Source organism: Pinus tabuliformis, chromosome 6, assembly GCF_031772625.1.
Source record: "Pinus tabuliformis cultivar Carrire ecotype Pingquan chromosome 6, CPIR1, whole genome shotgun sequence".
In the NCBI taxonomy this organism is placed as follows: Eukaryota; Viridiplantae; Streptophyta; class Pinopsida; order Pinales; family Pinaceae; genus Pinus; species Pinus tabuliformis.
In genome coordinates, this window is record NC_142292.1 from 417,818,443 (window position 1) to 417,833,615 (window position 15,173).

Here is a 15,173-nt window from a genome sequence, read left to right on the forward strand (position 1 = left end):
TTCGTACTTCCATCTGCTGCATGCTTTATCTTGTAAAGCCATTTTAAAGTAACAATTGTCTTGTCCTGGGGTCTGGGAACTACTTCCCAGACATCATTCTTCATAATAGACTCATATTCTTCGGTCATAGCATCCTTCCATACTTTATGCTTGACGACATCTGAGAATGATGAAGGCTCATTTTGTATGATCGTGCTCATGATGGTCAGGTATCCCTGATACCTGTTAGGTTTCTTACTTTCACGAAAGGTTCCTTAGGGTGCAGCATGTCCTTCAGCATCATCAAGTATCCCCCTAAGCCATGAAGACCTCTTCCTAGAAGAGGAAGGCTCATGTGGATGAGGATCAATCGGATCCATGGGTTCTTCTACATCAGGCATTGATTCATCATCCTTTTATTTTGGTTCCCTGGTGTCGACTTCTTGAAAGCTCCTCAAAGTCGGAAGATTGTCCACCTTGCTAAGAGCCATATCTTCGTCAAAAGTGACATCATGACTAATCACGACTTCCCTTTGACCGGCAATGAACATTTCTTCAGGAGTCTTGGAACCCAATGCTTGATGAGGGCAACGATTTTGTACATATATGGTGGTGTTTGTAGTTTCAGCCCATAGAAACTTCGGAAGTCTTTGATCATGTAGCATGGCCTGGACAGCTTCCACAATCGTGCGGTTCTTCCTTCCCACCACACCATTCTGCTCAGGAGTATGTGGTGTAGTAGTCTCCCTCTTAATGCCAACCTCAGGTATGCCTGAGTGAACCAATTGTAATATATCGGAGGTCTTGCTTTGGCTTGAAGGGAATGGTCCCCTTTTGAGCTTTCCTTCGGCACATCCTGGACATACACCTTCTTTCTCTACTCGGAATTCGGGCATCCCTGTCACCATTTGTCTTACACTGAGTATAGCTTTATAATGAAGGGGGGCAAACCTCCGATGCCAAAGTTTGGACTGAAGAGATGTGTCATAAGACATGACACCTAGCGGACTTCCATCGACCTGATATAATGAATCAACACTAAACCCAAGAGTAAAGGCATCTTTAACATTAATTTTTCATATACGTACCTTGCCATCGCTGAAGGTTACCTTGTAGCCTTTGTCTTCCATTGCCGAGATGGACACTAGGTTCTTTTCGAGGTCAGGTGCATTTAATACATCCTGGAATTTCTAGCCTTCTTGAATGGTTGTCCTCTTCCTCGATTCCCAGTTCTCCTCTTACCTTTGCTATTGAATTTGTCATTCCTTTGATTGCCATCAGAGGGATTTTAATCATCGTCCCGGTGTGAGTCCTTTCTATCAGGGCACTCCCTTGCATAGTGACCTACTTTATCGCAGATGTAACACCATCATTTTCTTCCACCCTTAGGTCTAGCCTTTCCTTTTGATTTAGTCCCAGAATTATTTCTTTTCTTAGCATGAGAAGAAAAGGCAGCAAGAGGACCTTTAGGCATGGGCATTTCTTACTCTTCTTCCCTTGTTTCTTCTTGAATGCATCCAGCCATTAATTCCTCGAAACCAGGAATTACATTATTGTTCAAAAGAGTAGTCCTGAACACGTACCATTCGGATGGTAATCCTCCAAGAGTCGTGAGTACCATTTCCCAGTCTATCGTAGATTTCCTTGGAGGTGTCCAGTTCAGAGATGTAGGCCACCAAGTGCTTATCGATAGAGTCCCGGATGATCTTCTATTTTGACTTCTTCAGTTTTCCATTTGTTCCATGTAGCAGCAGATGCATTTGATGGAGGCTCACTAATATTGCCTCTTACATGGTCCAGCACTCCTGGATCTTCTAGGGTTAGATCGATAGACATCTTCCATCCGTAATAGTCATCTTTCTTACAAGCTTGCCTTCGGCAGAGTGTTGAGGACCCCATAGTTCTTTTAGGATAGCCTCGCCAATCTTCTCTTTGGTGATTGCTCTTGCTCTTACTCGGGCTTTGTCTTCACCTCAGCTCTCATACCATGTTAAGTTATGGCGGCTAGCTAGGGACAAACCCCACAATGTGCGGGGAAACCCTTTGATCAAATCTTCTTTTATCTTCAATAATTCAACAAAGAGATATAGTACAATAAATCTGATTTATATCAGTAGTAGCAAAACCTAGATCAGCAGCATCAGCATGAGCGGCTTCATCATCAAACTAGGGCAGACGATATCTCACAAACCGACCGTCGGATCGACATGATTCCACCACCACAAGTTGCGGCTTCCCGAGGAGGTTCAGATGAACCTACAGCGCAGTTCAGATGAAGAGATCTTCTAGTCCACGCAGGTCAATCTTTACTTCTACAGTTGCAGCTTCAGTTTCGGCAGCTTCCAGCTTCAAACTAGGGCAGTCGATATCTTGCAAACCGTTCATCTGATTGACTTGATTCCACCACCAAAAGTTGCGGCTTTCAGAGGAGGTTCTGATGAACCTATAGTGCACTTTAGATGAGGAGATCTTCTAGTCCACGCAGGTCAATCTTTACTTCTGCAGTTGCAGAGTCAGTTTCGGCAGCTTCCGGCTTCACATGTGTGAGAGAGAGACCCTTTTCTGCACAGTAGAGAAGAGACTCTTTTCTGCACAGTAGAGAGAGAGAGATGTGATGAGATGAGTGAGTCCAAATGAGGAAAAGTCCTCCTGTATTTATACACAACATTGATGTTTGAATAGATGCGACTGTTGGGCTTCTGAGCCTACATGAGTTGTAGGTCGGCTTGATAATAATTCCATAATCAAAATAAATTCATATCTCCATGAATACTTATCGGAATCGAATGATCTTTATATCAATCCTACACCTCTCGATGAGAGGAATCTAATAAAAATATTATCAGCCATGAATAAGATGACCCACATGAAGTTTTGCCCTGTTTGCCAATTTTAACAGCTTTGAAGAGCAATGACAAGATACCTTAATAATGGCTTACAATGTGAAAATGTGATTAGTCATCTGGTAGTTGGGGAAAAAACTTGCATGTCCTTTAGCCGTGAGATGACAGCTCTTTAACTCCTCAAAAAGCCACTAGTGTAGGACTATGGGATAAAGCTTGGAGCATGTATGACCCACCATGAAAATCCTATAGTTGTTGAGACTAGAATTGCTCCTTGATTTGTGTTTTGTATGAATATTGTGTTTGGTCCAAGAGGGGGGGAAGCCTAAACATAACACATAATTAAATAAATCCTAAATATGGGAATCAAGGGATTAGCCACCATGCTCAAGGAATTCAGCCTAGAGCCCTTCCTCATCAGCTACTTTGTTGGTACACATAGCTCTAATTGCTCTCCTAATGTCCCACTCAAAGAAGAGGTTGCAAGCTAAAGTGGGGAGGGGGAGAGATGCCGGTGGGGGATTGTCCAGGAATATCGTAAAGCAAGGTGGTGTGATAGAACATTGTATGGGGATCAAGGTTAGCTGAAATGGTATGGGATCAAGGAAAAGCGGGTGCCAAAAGGCGTTGGGGGAGTGGTGAAAAGCATTACAAAGTCCCTGGCTCCTCTAGGAGATAAATGCTCAATTTTAACGATGAAGGAGGTTACAATATGTATTGTGGAGGTGAGGGGAGGAAGACTGGTCATGTGTGAGGGTGAGATGGAGGTATTTGTGGAGGGATTAGGTTTACAAGTGTGACAACGAGTAGAGTGGGGTAGAAGTCAAGGGCTGCTTCAACGAGGATCAAGGAAAGTATCTCATATTTGACTGTAGTTGTCTCCAATGACCTGAAGTGGGAAATGGGAGGGAGCAACTCAATGTGTGTGGTGTAAAATGCACCATAAAGTTTGAAACTTTGAACACTAAAGACTAATAAGGAGTCTAAATAACTGAACTAAATAACAGGTCATTGAAAACACAATATGGTGCATGACATATTGGAGAACTCATAGGTTTCCTTCATCAACAGAGAGAGGAGGTACAAAAGGCCAAAGTTTTCTTCTGTGGCTAACAAGACTGCTACTTCAGATACTGGTTTTCCAACAAGGCAAGCATGCCCCTTTAACAACAATTGAAGTGGCAGACCTCAGCTTGATTGTGAATAATTTAGAGATATTAAAAAGCATCCAGATATGAAAGAGGACCCTAAAAAGCTATGATAAGGAAATACTAGCTCTAGTGCAGAAATACAGACACAAAACTAACAAAAATAGCTTCAAGAATTTCATCATCTTGGTCAAGCAACTACAGAGAAAGAGCAGAAAAATATTTTGAAAAAGGTTCTGCTTGTCAGATGAGGGAAAAGATTATGGAAGTTGTTCAAGATGAGAGAATGATGGAAGCTCTATGTAATGTCTAAACATCCTCTTATTATATCTAGAACTGCAAATTCTTGTTTTGTATTTTAACTATAAAGAGAGATTCTTTTGAAGAGGATTATATCACTTAAATGAAAATGATAACAACTTGTGCTCGACATTTTATAAAATTAAAAATTCCCAACATCTTATCAGCTAGTCAGACTCCACAGGAAGTCCCTCACTTCTTGATGCACTATTTAATGTAGGTATGACAATTTTCAATGTAATATAAGATTTCCAATAAAAATATCTTTAAAATTTAACATCTCCTATAATAACTGCATGTGATGGAAACTATTCAGAATTACTGCATGTTAACCTTGAGAAAAAAACAGGCTGCTTCTCCTTCCTACAACCTCTAATAACAACGAGCATGCATCATGAAATGATCAGAAGGTATAGATATCTTTGGAATCCAGATTCAAAGAAATAAAATACATCATACTGCTTGGATGAATCTAAAAGACAATTTAGCACAAGTGTTTTGAGTCTTGACCAATAGTATCGTGTGTAGTTTTCTAGTCTTCAGTTTCTTTTTCGATGGAGGATAAGAAATATACCAGTGATGCCTGTGTGCCAGTGAGTGCAGCAGCTCCAATGAAAACAAATGTGTCTACACAAAGAAAGGCTACTGCGCCAGGATGGTGAGCAACTATATAATGAATCCATGTGTAAAATGATGAAGGAGCCATTGGATCAGTCCAAAGCCCTGAATTTCAAGAGAAAGTGTTTTCAGCATGTAGGACACTTCGGAAAATTTGATTAACAGGAAATGCAAGCCAATATGATAAAGTTCAATATTCATACGCTGAATAGCAACTATAGCACCAATAAATGTCGCAGAAGTTTCCAGGCATATAAATATGAAGAAGTCCCACTTATTCTTCTGCATCCATAGATAAAGCCACCAATTTGAAAACAATGTGTTACTAGTAGATGAGTAGTAAAATGAATAATAACTGCAGACATAGTAGGCATAGTAGATAAACATTGCAGACAAGTGAAACAGAAAAAATGGAGAGTGAGTCCCACTCTTCAAATGCAGATATCTCAACAGAACTTGATTTCTATTAAAGTCTAACTTTCTGTTCTTTAGATCTATGGATGAAAATGGTAACATATAAAATATTTTTCTGAAACTGGAACGTCAAGTTCTCATTATTACAGATTTTTCTGCTGTGTCTAGACCTCACCTTGCCAACACAATTAGAAATCCATGGGCAATGATGGTCAAATTGCTCAACACAACGGTTGCAAGAAGAGCAATGCTTGGACCGCACAGGCCTGATTATCTGTAAAAAGGCAATATTTAAGATAACAGTTTAAAATGTTACAATGAATAGCATTATACTAATAAGAAGTAGGATGCTTATATATTTAAAAATAGCTGTGGACTTTGACAAAGAACCTTGCAGGTAGGACAAAGTTGAGACCAATATCCTGCCCACTGAGCAGATTTCTGTGGATCATCCTGAAGTAAAGGTGCCTGCAACAACAGTGCATCTAAGCTAATCTATATAAAAATAAAACCGACAGAGAAATTGTCTTCAAGCCAATAGAGTCAAACACTCATCAAGAGCTCCAAATAACACAAGCCAAAGATACATGCATACAAGAAAGCAACAAAATTATTTTCCATCATAATAGTTTGCTAAAAGGATCAAATGCAGATGCTCTAAGAGGCAAAAAACTGCCAATGATCAACATAAGTGCTCCAGGAAGAGAAAGGTGCCAGCATAAAGCTGGAAGCAAAAGCCACCCGCTGAATGATGCCTGAAGGTCACACTGAAGAAGATCAAAGTCAGATGCACAAAAGAAGAAAAAATCTGACAATGGTCAACATAACTGCTCCAAGTAGAATAGGTACTAGCATAAAAGGGTTGGTCATGAAAGAGAAGAAAACACCAAAGCTGTCAATATGGTTGAAGGTGTTGCAGCTGAAGATCAGATGCAGATGCACAAAATGGAAAAAATCTGACAGATTAACACAAGTGCTCCAAGAAAAGGTGGTGTCAGCACAAACAAAACTGGACAAGTGCTTCATGAAAAGGAAGTAAACATCAAATAATGCCATCAAGAATTACAGTAGTGACTGCAAGTCAAAAACTGCTCATAAGATAAGATAATTTCATAAATGTCCGAGAAATGACCACAGAAGTAGGTCAATGGGACTGAAGAGTACAACCAGAATGAGGACAATGTGCTAGTGCTAGTAACTCCTAAAAAATGCCAAAACCAATACAAAGAAAGAAACCTACATATATGTATAAAACCATGACAAAGATACAATGATAAAAAACTGAGTTAGTACACGACTAGAAAGCTGGGCAACCCAACACAAGAACCTGTCAAGAGAGTGAGAGAGAGAGGGAGATTAAACAATGGGGCCAATGATGTCAAGGTCCCCTAACTCTGACGGTTGAGGGCAAGGGGGGAAAACAGGGCACTGCCTCACTGTCGGAGTCTTCTTGAATTGCTGCCTACTCCTAACATTCGAGGTCAAAAGATGGAAACTCCAAATAGATCTCCTATTGCTCCTCTGGATAGTCTAAGGGGCAAAGCATGCTCTACTTTGGATCCATCTAAAGTTGATCTCTCTAATGAGTCAAGAACATGTGGCCTGACGAACATACTGACGTCTATGAACCAGTCTCAATAATATCAAGTGGTCTCCCAGAGGGGGAGACTGAGGTGAAATGCGGGGTGTCACCATCTTGTTGTTTGGTGCACTCTCTATTTGTCGTTTGTCCATCCGAATTCATGGATCAACAATGAAGTATAAGGTAATCAGTTTAGTCATCCCAAGAGGGGCTTGGTATGCAAGACTTGAGATCTATGGATAAAAATCTCTCGAATGAAGAGGGCTAAGCATCCTTGATCCTCGTACTAGAAGAACGCAGAGAGAGAGAGCCTCTGAAGTGCCTATAAAGGCAGTGATAGTTCATCTTTGCATCTAGCTCCTAAAGGTGGCACACATGGTAGATCCTATTAGCTCGTGGTATATGGTGATCCATCTCTATCCCAAGTCAATAAGAGCTGACTTGGAGCTGTCCCAAAGGGATCCTAAGCGAGTAAATCCAATGTTTGCATGTATACAGGGAAGGATGATCATGCCATCACATAGTGCCATAAAGTGCTCTAGGTAGAAAGACATATTTGATCCCATGCTCATCGAGGTTGAGATTCAAGTGAGATGAATGTACAATCTATAGATATCCTCTCTAATATATGTGTTCAATATCCACTTAGTCAGCAAGAGATGATGTGACGCATCAAGGGAGAATCCCAACAGGAAAAGGTGCTTTGGGAGAATAGTAATCATTTGAAGAAACTGAGATGCCTCTAAGAACCCACCTCACGCCTAGCCTGGGGAAGGATCTAGAGCGAGAGCCCCCGAGGAGCAAAGTCCAAGGTAGGGGATACCTCTCTTGCCTAATGGTAGAGTCACCGAGAGATTGGACTCTATGAAAGAAAGAAACAAAGAGAAAAATGACCTTGAGGACGAAAGGGTGGACACCAAACTCTACCTAAATGGTAGGCTATGGAATCGTCTGCTTACATCGCATGATGCACTTGAGAGTCAAAGTCTAGACTATCTCTAGTCTAGTCTAGTCTATCTACAATAATCTCGATCCATAGACATCAAAGCCACAGAGAACTATGGATCGCATAATCACCTCTATGAGATAGAGTTTGGTCAAAATGTTTTGAAAATACCCATAAATGTATTATCTCTCAACGACTAGGGAACCATACCCTTTACTAAGTCAAGGAGGGAGAGTCTGTCATAAACCAAAACAAGGCCCTGTGAATTGTACTCTCAGGTAAGTGTAAGATGTGGTGACTCAATCTCTATCCCATGATAGTAGAAGTGTAAATCTCTAAGAGAGTGCTTTGATGCAATGACGATAAAAACCTTCATTTTACCTAGGTTGACCTTCAACTATTGGAAGTCATAAAAACTAGTCAGTGCCTTGATCTGTCTCTATTTAAGTCACCTAACAAGTCCCTTCCCCCCCTTGTGTCTCAAATCCTTCAAGTCGAACACAACACAATGATGACACGTGTCCAACATGAATTTGACTCATGTCTGAGATGAGGGACACAAGTTTGACTTGTGTTGAGCATGTGCCAAAATCATGTCCCAATTTTGCGACACGTGTACTTAGAAAAGTTACCCCGCGCACTGCTAAAAGTCGATTTTACTCATTCTTGTTTGTTGTTTTGGAGTTGTTAGAGTGTGTGAGCAACCAACAAAGGAGTTTTGGAGGAGATTCAAGGTGTAGGTAAGTGGATTTCCCTTCCAATCTTTTTTAGTTTTTCTACAGCAGTCTACTAGTCTGTTTTTGTTTACATGCACAACCTTACAGAAATTCATTTTTCTTTATATTCACAGTAGTCATGGCTCAATCAAAGGAAACAGGAAAGCGGCAAAAGAAGGGGAGGAATGACCACATTGATAATGCCTCCCTCTTTCAATTTCATCAGGGTTTGTTAGTATTCCATCTATTGGAAGTGGGACTGCAACAACATCTTCAAATGTTGAGATAAACATCATTTTAGCAAGACAAAAAGCTCAAGAACTGAAATATCACTTGTGTTAGTATGCAACAAGACATCAAGGGCCAGGGATCAAGTTAAAGGGAGGAGGAATTGTTCGGACATGCAAATTTTGCAACCATCAATTCAAGAGCACCTATTTTTGTGTGAAAGGGCATTTACTGGGCACGTCTTGTGGAATTGGAACATGTGTAGGAGTGAGTCCATCTAAGAGAAAAGAACTAGAAAGAGAGGCCAGTGTTGGTGTGGCAATGGTGGCTGCAACATCTAAGAAAAACAAGAATGAGGATCCCCTTGCATTCTTGAGGAAAAGCAATTATCCATTTGGGAGTTCTAGTGGGGTTGCAAGTCAAGCAACAAAGGGGATTCTTGGTCCAATGGACAAGATATTTCAGCAAGAGAGGCGAGATGAGATTGATCTTACTATTGCCTTTTTTTCTATCTCAACTTCATGTCATTTAATGTTGCACAATCTCTTTTATTTACTATGTGTGTCGATCTCTAGCCCAAGGAGCTCCATCGGGGTATGTGCCTCTAGGTTTAGAGAAGCTGAGAATCATATTGTTGGCTAAGGCAAAGAAGGAGGTGGATAAAATATTGAGCCTGTTAAATCAACATGGCCAACATCTGCAATTAGTATTGTTTCTAATGGATGGAAAAATGCAACACACCATCCACTCATCAACTTCATTGTGTCTTCCTTCAATCAACTGGTTTTCTTGAAAGCAGTGCATGCTCTTGGAAAATACAAGGATTTACAATATATAGGTGAGTTGTTCATTAAAGTTATTGAAGATGTAGGAGTTGATTCTCGTGTGCAAATCATTATAGACAATGCACCTATTTGCAAGGTTGTTGACATGATTGTGGAAGATAAATATCACAAATATTTTGGACACCTTGCATTGTCTATTCCTTGAATTTAGCACTTAAATCTATTGTTTCTAATGTACCATGGATTGGAAATCTTATTGAGGATGCACAACATATCCACAACTTTGTACAAAATCTTAACAATGCCCCCACAATCTACAAAGAGTACACACATCTATCATTGTTGAAGATTGCAGATATATGGTTTGCCTCTGCATTCATCATGCTGAAGAGATGGAGGGAGGTCACAACAGCGCTTGGGACCATGGTTATTTCAAAGTTTTGATCTTTATGGAGAAATACAGATCAAGCAACCTCAAAAAGAGTCAAGGATACAATGTTAGATGATGCTTGGTGGGAGAGCGTAGATCTTACTATTAAGATCATGGACCCTATCACTACTTTGTTACGATTTTCAGATACAGACCAACCCATCCTAAGAGAGGTTTATGAGGGATGGAATTCCATGATTGAGTCCATGAGGACCATCATTTTTCAAGATGAGTTCCTTGAGTATGAGACATCAACAGAGGTCTTCTTCAGCACCACATAAGATATTATTGTCAGCAGGTGGGACAAGAATTGCGCACCTTTGCATTGCTTGGCTCACTCATTGAATCAAAAATACTACAGCAATGAGTGGCTAAATGGTGGCCCTTCACACAGATTCCCTCCTCACACGGATGGTGAGATTTCACCGGGGAGGAAGGATGCACTGACATGGATATTTCAAGATAGAGCATACCTTGATGAGGTGGAGGATGCCTTTGCAATGTTTTCCACTAGCACTAGGATATTTGCAGGCTAAGATGTGATTAGAGACAAGGGGCTAAGAAGCACTATGCTCGATGGGAAACTCATGGGGCAACATGCCCTCCTCTACAACAGTTAGCCATGAGGCTCCTCTCTCAAGTTATTTCATCCTCCTGTTGGGAGAGGAATTGGAGCACATATGGGAATTTGTATAGTTTGAAGAAGAGTAGGCTTCAGCTGTCCATGGCAAAGACAATGGTGTGTGTGCACACCAACCTTCGTCTTATTTATAGGCAAAGGGAGGAGTGGTTGAAGAGAAAAACAAATATGTGGGATGTGTTTCCTAATGATATGGGTTTGGATAGCAATGTTGAGTTGGCATTGACCAACTTGGATCTTAATGAGCCAGACTCCAGTGCTAGAGTCTGTCACTTTTGATTATGGTGATACTCTTGAGGGGTCATCCTCCACACCAGCAGATGCAGGGATTACCTTCAATACATAGGAGGAGGATGCAGAAGACAACAATGGTGGTAGTGATGTTGATTTTGATGTTGATGAGCTATAGCCTATGAAATTCTTACATTCTTACATTCTGATCTATGATTCTAGTATCTACCCTGTTTCATATTTGTTATTTTCCAATGGAATTCCCACATATAGTATCTGTGACTCAGTGAGTCAAGAATCATATCAATGTAATACATTTTGATTTTGATGACTTAATGAGAAAATTGCATTCTATAGTTAATTTCTAGTGTTTATCAATTTATCATCATTGATGCAATAGTAAGTACTAGTTGTATCATTAATGAATCATGATTGTATGTATAACATATGATTGAATTTGTAACATCATCATGTACATGTTTTAGTTTCTTAATTGAATGAGAATTTGTATAATATCTATTAATTAAATATATATATATATATAGCATGTCCTCTATGTCATGTTTCGGGGGGATATAGTGTCACATGTCAGATACTCGTATTTTCGTGCCCTCCATGTCTTGTGTCCTCATGTTAGGTGACTTAGGTCTCTATAAGCCCTTAGTAGTAGAGGCCAACAAGACCAAGTCATCAACGAATAGGGGTAAGGAGATCAACACCTACTATCGAAGATAGCCATCACCTTCTTGGATATGCTCATGAAGGACAAACTCTAGCTCCTCAATATTAATAGCAAAAAGGGTCGGTTAGTGGGGGCACCCCTGTTATACCTCAAAAGTGTGCTCATCAATGAGCAACAAAAACATGTGAAAGTAAACATAACCTAAAGTCAACAAAAGCATACAACTTGGAAAAATTATCCACATAACTAATGGTTATTACATGCTTTGAAGATCCTAAGAAAGCCTTGTGAGTAGATTGGAAAAAAGTTCATGGATATAGAAGACAATAGTTCTTGAACTTGAAAAACTCTAATCTAAGTGATCTAACAATGAAGCCTATGTAATCATGTTGATTGGAGTAGAGAAGTAAGAGTTTTGCTTGCCTAAGTGCTAAGGCTAGCAAAGGGACCCACAAGATAACCACTTTAGCAGAATATTAAATTATTTAACTATTTCCTAGAGTTGGACATAGGAAAAATTAAAATTCCTAAGTTAATTTATGATTTAAATCGCATCCCTTCATCACGATCTAATCTCAGCTATTGAAAGTGACCTTAGGGTTGGGTCAAAATTATAATAGGATATAGAAAGAGTAAGTGGCAAGTCAGTTGAGCACAAACAGTGTGTCAAATCAAGAAGAGGAAAAGACTAGGGTTCAGCAGATTGAAGTGATTACGTGTCCAAGAGATAGAGATCAAGTGAGAGCCGAATTGCCTTAGCTCAGACAACCTTAGTGTAACCTTCAGTTCACATGTGTTCACAGAGACAAGTGTTGGAAGAAATTGTCATTGATGTCAATTGGTGAATGGGCCATTGATATGATGATGATATACTTGCAAAAAAACAGCAAATTTGGGTACAAGGCCACTGTAAATTAGTAGCCCTCATCATGCCATTTTGTTTGATAGGTAGTAAACCTTGTAGGCCCTCTTGGTTGGAGGGATTTTTAAATTTGATGTTTGATGCCCCAGATGGTTGTATCTCCAGCTCATTTCCTGTGAATCCATGGCCTTAATATTTCAGTGTTGCCCCCATAAGGAGGTCAAAATTGTAATTTAAAATGGCCTAAGTCCATGTGTCCAAATCAGCCTTGAAAGATATTATGAAAGACAAAAAAAAAAATCAAGTTGTCTAAACCTCTTGGTACAAGTCAGCCTAATAAAGGGTTTTATAGTGTTGCAAAAATGATGTATTTTGTGCGCAAGTCAGCCCCAAATTAGGCCTCCCTCCAACAGTTTATATATCCTAGTCGTGGAGCATCAAAGGACATGAATTTGTGGCATCTGTTCATCAAGAAATAGCTTAAAATTCGCTATAGTCCATGGTCGAAAGAAGAATATATTTGTTATATGAAGAACAATGATCAAGGCTAATAGAACGTGCATTTCTCTTATTTGAAGTAGAAGACTAAGATCCCTATTGAAGCATTTTTTTCTGAGTGCTTGACATACCTTTCGATTGATTTTTGGGGCAGATCTGAGCTCCTGGACATATCCGCATCTGAGGCAGTCTGAGGCAAGATCTGGGCTCATGTACAGATCTGAATCTGAGCCAGTCTGAGGCAAGATCTGAGCTCCTAGACAGGTCTAAATCTAAGGCAATCTAAGGCAAGATTTGAGCTCCTGGACAGATCTGAGTCTTAAGCAAAATCCAAATTTCTTTGGTAGAATCTGAGACATACTCCTCAGGAAGACCTAGGCTTGCTTTGTGGCTCATCCTCAGTAGTTCTTTCCGTCTGTTTTAAGGTGACATTGTCCAAATTGATGGACTGTGTCAAGGATTATCTATGTAGCTATTAGGATGTTCGAATTAGAATTTATTTTGGACTGTATTCCTTTTAAGTATTTCTACAGACTGAAAGTCAAAGTAACAACATATAATATATATATCTATATATATATATATATATAGATATATATATATACATGTACATATACATTGAACATTTAAGAAGCAGATCTATGACTTAGCAGAGATAGCAGTTTTGTTGTAATTGGGTCACAATCCCTAGTACGGGAGCCCAAAAGTCCTTGTTCTATCTTTTATAATTAAAGGTCGCAGAGTGGTGCTAGGCAATGAAGTTGTAGCTTCATTTAGGACATTGTTGCTTCCTTCCAGTGGGAGCTAGTAAACCAAGGGGTTGTACTTTGTAGCCTCCTTCAAGTTGTAGCTTGTGAACAAAATTGAAACTATATAAAAAACTTTCATGTATATTTGATGTACTCATGTTGATGATATCCTGTAAACCAGTTTTTGACTGTTTGTAAACTAAAAAGTTCTGAAGGACTTCAATATTGATTCACCCCACCCTGCTCATTATCGTTGATATTTCCAAGAAGAAGAGCGTGTGCTTCCATACTATCCGCACGTATGCGCAGATAGTAAGATCTGCATGGCCTTACGACAAATCAAGTCTATGGATGTAGGAATTTACAGGGTAAGTTCCTTAGATAGAACACCAAAGGACACCGCTCACAAACAGATCACAGATCAGTACACCAGTATTCTTGACGTGGTTAAAACCCTCAAAGAGAGAAATAGTCCATGGCCTGAGCCAACGCGGCCACTTCAGGCAATTTATTAATGTAAAAGAAAGAAAATTTACATAAGCTTCTCTCATGAACGATCACCTAACAAATGACCCTCCATGCTCTTTAAATAGAGATCATGGACCAATCGAGTGTTAAGCCATGGATCAAGTGTCGGTAATACCGAGGAGAGAATGAACCGTCGGATCACTTCATGTCTAGAACATATCGTCACCGTCAGATTGTAAGTTACAAAAAGTACTTACTAAAGAAACACACTTTACCTAATTATACACTAGACCAAGTTGTACTTAACTATTTCCTATGTGTCGGAATATCCTAACAGTCGAAGAGAGATTGATTTGCCTATCAGTTGCGTTTCTGCGGTGAAAGGGAAGCTCTCCTATAATTTTTCTAAAGAAAATCCTCTTGCTAAAAATAATAAAAGACACACATAGTTGCAGGTTTTCCTCGAAGTTGGGGTTTCCTGGGTATATCTTGTGTTTTATGTATAAGATGTGTTTGTCTTCTAATTTATTTATTTATTTTTCGTTGTGCATGCTAAGTTAGAAAACTCAATGTATTTGCAATCTAAGTTTCCAATGCACCAGTTGTTTGCATTTCTCATTTTATACATAAAAAATTCTGAATCAATTACTGGGTTTTAAGGAAATCTAACCAACGTTGCATGAAGCGGGGACGTTTTTTGGAAGTAGAGACATTTTTTTGGAAGCGGGGACGTGGAAGCGTCATTTCCCAAAAATGTAGGAAGCGAAGCGTCTCAGAAGCGTCTAATATATATATATATATATATATATAGATTGCATTTATGTTAAAAAGAACATCCAAAATACGAAATTAGTTGTAGAAGACATGAAAACATGCATATTTTTACATAAATCAAGATAGATATGGCATCCATTGTACATCAATGATTAATTATTCCAACATCAACCATCTAGAATCTAGATTCCTCTTCTCTTGTCTCACCTTTGCCTCTACTTCAATTCTATAGGGATATTAGTCAACATTGCCTAATTTTGATCAAACAGCTTAATCCAAG

At 39.5% G+C, this 15,173-nt stretch overlaps 1 protein-coding gene across 1 annotated transcript in view; it reads right to left on the reverse strand.

The window, feature by feature from the left end:
- Positions 1 to 15,173, reverse strand: part of LOC149259078 (protein S-acyltransferase 24-like) — a 234,661-nt gene that overhangs the window by 78,946 nt on the left and 140,542 nt on the right. The window contains exons 9-12 of the mRNA XM_089417297.1: positions 5,693 to 5,770; positions 5,478 to 5,576; positions 5,092 to 5,170; positions 4,845 to 4,993 (exon numbers count right to left, since the gene is read on the reverse strand). Of these exons, the coding sequence (XP_089273423.1) occupies positions 4,845 to 4,993; positions 5,092 to 5,170; positions 5,478 to 5,576; positions 5,693 to 5,770 (405 nt within the window). The remainder of the gene's footprint in view (positions 1 to 4,844; positions 4,994 to 5,091; positions 5,171 to 5,477; positions 5,577 to 5,692; positions 5,771 to 15,173) is intronic.